General features: G+C 37.4%; 1 protein-coding gene across 1 annotated transcript; it reads left to right on the forward strand.

The window, feature by feature from the left end:
- Positions 1 to 654: 654 nt before the first annotated feature.
- Positions 655 to 7,631, forward strand: smndc1 (survival motor neuron domain containing 1). The gene is given in 6 exon segments (NM_001303997.1): positions 655 to 710; positions 3,269 to 3,388; positions 4,089 to 4,231; positions 5,454 to 5,609; positions 5,745 to 5,898; positions 6,832 to 7,631. Coding segments are annotated over 5 exon segments (711 nt in total). The 5' UTR covers positions 655 to 710; the 3' UTR covers positions 6,970 to 7,631.
- Positions 7,632 to 7,736: the final 105 nt, after the last annotated feature.

A 7,736-nucleotide genomic window follows, 5' to 3' on the forward strand; every position in this document is an offset into this window, starting at 1 on the left:
ATCCTAAGTTAGATATTGCTCACTCATTTATATAAACCTACCTTTTTCAATACAGTTTTGAATACTTGGTGCATGGTAGACGACATTTTTTATAAATTTGCTCGCTAGCAGAGAAATATATGCTTGCGTGAGCTGTATCCCTTGCAACCACCATATAGCCATCACCGGCAAAGTGTTTGGCCAATGAGCTGCTAATAACCGCACGCTTTGATTCATTTACATATCTTTTGTCATCATGAAAAACGTCATGACATTATGAAATAAATTATGAAATTGTACACGAAATTATCAAATATACCATGATATTATGAAATACATCTTTTGATGAAAAAATACAATGTATTATCATGAAATATAAAAGTATTTTGAAAAGTGTCATCATAAAAAAGATCACATAATAATGTGCCACTTAAAATAACATTATTTTTTAAAATAATTATTGAATTATTTGATAAATCGTATTTTTATTTTCTATTCCTTTGGTGCTACGTATGTTTACAGGGTCGTTAGCGGTCGTTGCGATGACAGATTGTACAATCGCGAGAATCGACACTTCCGGAAGATTTTGGTGAACAGGAAGTAAGCTGTTTTGTTGTTGTCTAGCATCCAGCTAGCAGCTTAGCTCCCCTACGTTTCATTAGAAGCGGTGTCAGTGGATTAAATAGAATATACTGAGTCTTCATTTATTAAACTGAACCAAATACAGAGAGGTGAGACTATGAATTAACACGTGAATCGTTTGTAATTGTTGTTTGTCCAGAATTGCCACTGGATGTCAGCGGTCACTGTTGTGTGATGATGGCCTAACAATGTTACTAGCTTACAAGCGGTACCATAGCTACTTAGCGATGCGTTTTAGAAATGTTGCTATTGATAGCGAATGTAATAGTTAGTCATCAGAGTATGTAAATATATACATATTACATGAGAAATAATTATTCAAAGTATTTTTGATACCTCTTAAACAGTGAAATATTACGTTAGCCTTAATGAAGTTACAGTATACGCCGCGCATGGCGATGTTTCAATGCGTCCAGTAAACTAGATTACACATTTTTTGGCGGTGGGTATTTGTTTCTGAAATTTGATTACTGAAGGTAGGCACATAATCCGTAACTCCTTTTCTGTTTGTCCGGATTGTGTTATTATGCGTGGTTGTGTAACGACTGGACCGAAGTTCTCTAAAACGTTGATTCCGCGTAGTCTACCGACCTACCACAGGAGAGTTCTAAATGGTACTTCTATTTAAAGGTGCCGTCTGGTACTTTTGCGATTATGAAAATATTTTGTAAACCTCCCATTTTGTGTTGTTAATGTGCACAATATAGAAGTCAATCAATATTATAACTCAGTTATCTATATAAATCCAAGTTTGAAAAAGTGGTTTTGATTACATAGGGCATAAATCAGCAAACACATGATAGTATACATTTTCTGAGGACCCTTTTGGCTCTTATGCGCCACTTTTACAACCAGTGGGCAATATCGCAGGTTGCATCATTAAAGGTGGAAGAAGCCATATGACTTAAATACAGAATCTAAACATAGAGTACATTTTAAAGCAAGAATCGCATTACTTCTGAAGCACTAGGAGACCAGACTTGATAGACCAGGGTATGGGTTTTAATAAGTTACTAAATGTTGTGAAAAATGTTTCCTTACAAGTAATGCCCTGTACACATCGAAACATTTATTTACAATGTACATTGATTTCAATCAATCTCTTTCTGCTGTTGTTTGGAGTGCACAGTCTATCTGGTATGGAGGTGTGTCTGTCTATCTCACCACAGACTGCATTAATTTTGGGAGATTGCAAGATAGGACCTTTTTAATTCAGGTTAGAAATATGTTGTTTAAAAGGATGATAAAATATGTTTTGTTAAGTTATGGTTTCCTTATATTGTTTCTGTGACTTGGTGTGTTGCAAGCTAGACAACATAGAATCTAAGTTGTTAACTTATGTTGGTGGTGATACATTCTTGCTGTGCTAGGGCTTCAACAACTAATCGATTAAAATGAATGACAAGATTGATAAAAACAATAGTTGGTAATGTGTATATAACTATCAATTAGTTGGGTCTATATGTGAGAAAGGGTACAGCGTGCTCAGCATTGTGCGTGCTCAGCGTCGTAACATAGTCTTAAACAAGTATCTACATTTTGTATTATTTTGTATTAAATCTGTGGGGTGTGATGAAGAGTAGGGTTTCTGTATGAAGGAATGGTCTCGGATCCCTTACTGTGTTCTCCCACTTCATCAAACATTATAGGAGACAGCTCAGCTGTCTTGGCAAACAGATGGTGCACAAATGACTAAATCCAAGGGTGCAAATAACTTTCATGTTTTTTCTTCCTGGTGATTTTCAGTCAACTAAAGGTTTGATTTAATATAATCTTTGAGTGTAAGTTCAAGTTGATGAACAAACAATTTATTTTGACAGTGTTATTATATGGACAGTAGGCTTAGCCATTTGCCTAATATCATCCATCGGTTTTCAAGGAGGGGTTTTTTAGATGGCACAATCCATTTAGTCAAAACTCCAGTCAAATAGTTTAGTGCAGAAACTTTCTATTTGATGGGTCTATCTTACAATTATTTTCTGTCATCTCTATAGCCCACATCTTTTTGCTTTTCCCAAACAATGTTCTGAAATAAAATGATTTTAGGTCTATAGATTAATTTAAATGGCTGATTAAGAAATGATGGCTGTTCTAACAAGTGACATTAATTTGAAAGGCATGTGTCTGCCCATCAATTGAATGTCAGTCATCCATGGGTCACCTGCGGTTATTGTTCCCTTTGAACAGAATGTGGCATTAATTAAGTGCTACATGCAAGAGATGCTTTCATCTTATAGTAGGGCTGGGCAATATCAACAATCACAGTATTGTGGTAAGTGAACCTGATTGAGAACAACACATATCGCAATAACTTTGTGTTAAATACAGCTGAGTACAGTTGTTATTGAGGTAATTGTGTCCACTTATTGCACTACTGGTTTTTGTTGATATCTTCTAGCCCTATCTTATAGCTGAACATTTTATTTAGTACCACAGTCAATACAGTCTCAGTGTAAATGTGGCTGTGGCTGGTTTGAATAAATCCCAGTCTATACCCATACACCCCTTTTGTTATTTTACTTTCATAATGTCTATGATATTATTAGTGAACATTATTAGACTAGCTATATGCTTCTAATCTGCAATCATTACCTAATTTCAGCTGTGTAATTGTCCTGTTTTTACCCCCCCCCCCCATAATTTTCAGATGTCTGAGGATTTGTTGAAACAGTTGGCCAGCTATAAAGCCCAGTTACAACAAGTGGAAGCTGCTTTATCAACCGACCCTGAGAATGAAGACCTCCTCAAATTACAGAAAGACTTATCGGTAACTAACTATCTAGTTAGCCATGTGTTTACCCACCTTCTAGAAAAAGATTGAGGTGTGGTGTAAACCGGTATCTAGCCATCATTTTGCCAATGACAAGACACTGGTTTAAGTAATCCAAAGCAATTTACCTGTATACAATTTCATACTGACCCCTTGAGGGAATCAGGGTCTTCCGACTGAGCTACACTGGACAAAAAATACATGATTCTATTAACATTTCTTATTTTTTTGCAGATAATAATTTGTGATGAAGATTACAAGTTAAATGCCTTCAGAAACGTATTAATAAAAGGCAAAGAGGGGTTACTTTTGTTTGTGACATTGGCTGTGCCTTCATTATTGTAAAGCCCTGACATCTTTTTCTTGGACAACTGCTTGCCCCAAAGTTAATGGACATTTGAATGGCATCTAAAGTCATAATCTTGCACTGACACAGAGGTACTGAACCTGAGGCCCACATTCAAAACCTTTACCGTCTGTATTTCTTGTTAAAATGTTCAGTTCCATAGTAATTTGACAGTGGGTAGATCTGTAGGAAACCGTTTAATCCTTTTTTAATTTCAAGGCAGTAAAATGTAAAGATTGTGGGGGCATGTAGATTTTGACCAGCGTGTAAGGAGTCTATAGGTTTCTATATGCTTTCAACGTGGTTGTTTCCTAGGAATGAAATGACACCCGTGTTATGTATCCTTTACAGGAAGTCATAGATCTGACTAAAGACCTCCTGACGTCTCAGCCCTCCGAAGGTCCTGCTAGTGCTAACAGCTCTGATGCAGCCCCCCTGAAACACAGCTGGGGCGTTGGGGACAGGTGTATGACAGTGTGGAGTCAGGATGGACAGTGAGTGTCATAAGTATTTCCTCAGTCATTATTCAGCTGACACGTTCAAGTGATACCAGTACTACAAAGCGTTTAATTGGGAAGGTCATGATCTGCACTGTTCTAATTTATTTGTTCTATAAAGCAGAAATGACTAGGCTGTAATGAACTGCTGATATCCTGAATATAGGGCTGTCATGCTTAACATTTTAGTTGACGATTGTCTCACACATAATTGCGATTATCAAATTGTCTATATTGTTAATTGTATGCCACTATTATGGTGTAAGTCTAATAATATTGTGAGAATACACGTGGCGGATCTGTTGATGGTTCTTCAGATTTGTGGTGTTCGCGCTTTTGACCGCATGAGATGACCGCAAACAGAATTGCTACATTTTGCCCAGGGTGGTCCAGTTGTGTTCAGCTTTGGAGCTAACACTAAATCAGTGTGGTTAACGATTGCTCTTCACAAAATGAAACCGCAAAGTAATGACAGTAAAATGTTCCTGCACACCGTAACATTTCATCTCTCGCCCTGTTATTTGAAACAGCTCATTCTGAAACTTATGCAGACTTTCCTAATGTGTTAGGAAAATGTGTTTCAACGCTCAGTTGTTTAATTCTGTTAAACGTGGACAATTCATTTTTTAAATGCAGGCAATTTGCAATGGGACAACATATATTTATTTATATATATATGCTCTTTACAATGTGCATTATCTAATTAGAAAATGTTGATGGAAATTACAATAAATTACAATAAAAAAATGTTGATCAGAGTTGACAACTAAAATGCGTCTGTCTCTTAACTAATAATGCTGTGAAGTCACGTGACGTTGCATTGCAAATCAATTCTAAACTGGGTTTAAATGTACTGAAATTAAGAAGCAAATTACTCTCAGTAAATTATCTGCGCCTATAACTTACCACAGATCTGTCAAACGCTCTGCTGCACCCCTGGGCTAGACATCCTAACTAAAACGGACATAATTTGCATGCATGCATCGCCATTAAAAATCCCTTATTCAGATTGGAAACACATTATTGTTTTATCTAAATATTGTCCAAAAAGATTGTTGTCCTAAAAAATAATTGTGATCTGGCTCAAATAATTGCAATCAGGCAGTTATGTAATAATTGCGACAGCCCTTCCTGAATATTAAGATTTGTTCAAAATATTGTGTAGTAGGGCTTGAGTCTGGCTCGTACTCACCTACTTACAGCCGTGATTGTTTGACAGGGTGTATGAGGCTGAGATTGAGGAGATAGACAGTGAGAACGGCACTGCGGCCATCACCTTCTCTGGCTACGGGAACGCTGAGGTGGTGCCTCTGCAGAACCTCAGACCCGCTGAGGAGGGCAAACACTCTGAGGAGGACGGGAAACCCAAGTCAAGGTATGCACTTAAATACGTTTATTATGTCCTGTCAAGGTAAGGACTTTTTTTTTTCTTTTAAGTTCATGATGTCCAGAACTGTCCGAGGAGGATCTACAATTCCAACTCTTAGTGTTTGTCTTCACGCCATGACAGGAAGGAACAGATAGCAGAGCAGAGGGAGTACAAGAAGAAAAAGGCCCAGAAGAAGGTGCTGAGGATGAAGGAGCTTGAACAGGAACGAGAAGACCAGAAATCCAAGTGGCAAAGTTTTAACAACAAGGCCTACAACAAGAACAAGAAAGGACAGGTAACACATGTTCATCTACGTTTACGCACACCTCACTTTTCAATCACTGTAGGGGTAGTTCAAGATCAGGATACAGGAATGTGAAATGTATAGGAGCATTTTAAATCTCTCTGTGGTTTAACTAGTCATTAATGTGCAACAACTGCTAGTTTGCTCAATTGACTTTAATCTTAAACTGAAAGGTTGATTTGTTTTTACATATCACTTTTTCATATTATGTAATTTACCCCAGTGAAATGTGAGCATAATCTGCTTATTGTAGGACCTGCCACAACATCTTCATGGTGTTTAGGTTTGGGCTTTGTCTAAGCCATTTAAAAAAGAAATCTTGTTTTTTACACATACTGTAGACCTGTTTCTGTGTTTTGGATCATTATCTTGCTGCATGATCCGTTGTGGTTCCTTCCATGATGGCAAGTTGTCCTGGTCCTGATGCAACAAAGCATTAACCTGTCCACAGAACATTGTCCTGAACTATTGAGGAACATCCAGGTTCATTTTGGCAAACTCGAGATGCGCATTTGTGTTCTCATGAGATGAGCATTCGTGCTCTTCTTAGTGAAGAATGGTTATTGCCTTGCTACTTTGCTATGAATCCCGTTTTTGCCCTGACATTTTCTGATGATGGAGTCATGAACACTTGACCTTAGGTGAGACGAGGCCTGAAGATCCTTGGATGTTGTGCTAGGGTTCTTTTATCGCACCCTGGATGATTTCATGCCTTGCACTTGGAGAGATTTTGGCTGGATGGCAAATCCTTCGAAGATTAGCTGTTGTCCCTAATCTTTCACTGGGATTCCACTTTAAATCACTGACCCCAAAAATGTCCCATTGATTTGAATTTTAGTGAAATGGGTTGTCTTGCCTAGTCAATGCATTGTCTCAAGGAAGCTACCATAACACACTCTAACTGAGATTTTCATTGTGTTTCAGGTGAAACGAAGTATATTTGCATCGCCGGAGAGCGTCAATGGAAAAGTGGGAGTAGGAACATGTGGTATTGCTGACAAACCCATGACCCAGTATCACGACACATCAAAATATAATGTCAGGCATCTCATGCCCCAGTGACCTAACATCTTGTTGTTAAAATATCCCATTGTATAGTAACAGGATCAATGCTCACCATTGTATTTATATGGTTTAGGTTACTCACTTAAAGGAGCGTCAAAACTAGTTGCTTGCTCATCATTGGTTGGCTCATTGGAATGTTGTTCTCCCCGGTATGTCATATAGGATGGAATAATTCTAAATATAATTTACCCCCGTAATAGAGTTACAGCACAAATAAGTGCACCAAGTGTTAGATTGTGGTGAATTTTGTCTGGGTTGCTGTATCTTTCAGAATGCAACAAAGGCCAAAATACAATATGTGCATGTTTCAATGTTATGGATTTATTATAGATTTTTCAGGGTGAACTGGACTATGATGTCATACATTTTTACTGTTTAATAAGCCCCCTTTTAAAGCAAGTGATAAAACCTAAATTTACATTTTGGTTTTGTACATTTTCACTTTTTGTTTAGAGGTAAGATTTGTTCTCATTTTGCCCTGACATTGAGCCATAGGTCTGAAGAATTTTTCATATTGCTACTGAATGTTGTTTAACACAATTCCTTCAGGTGGCACTAATGTCTTTTTTACCATCTGTGTTCCATAATGTATGTCAATGACCTTATGTCACTGCTGTTGATATACGCTTTTTTTTTTTTCCAATAAAAGTTGAGTTGTGGATTTCCTTGTTATGCTGGGTTTGTGTGGTACTAGCACAGAACTGTACAATCTCCAAGTAGAAAGGTAATGTATAGCAAAGAGTAAATGGACATTATAGGTATAT

This window comes from Esox lucius, chromosome 6 (genome assembly GCF_011004845.1).
Source record: "Esox lucius isolate fEsoLuc1 chromosome 6, fEsoLuc1.pri, whole genome shotgun sequence".
In the NCBI taxonomy this organism is placed as follows: Eukaryota; Metazoa; Chordata; class Actinopteri; order Esociformes; family Esocidae; genus Esox; species Esox lucius.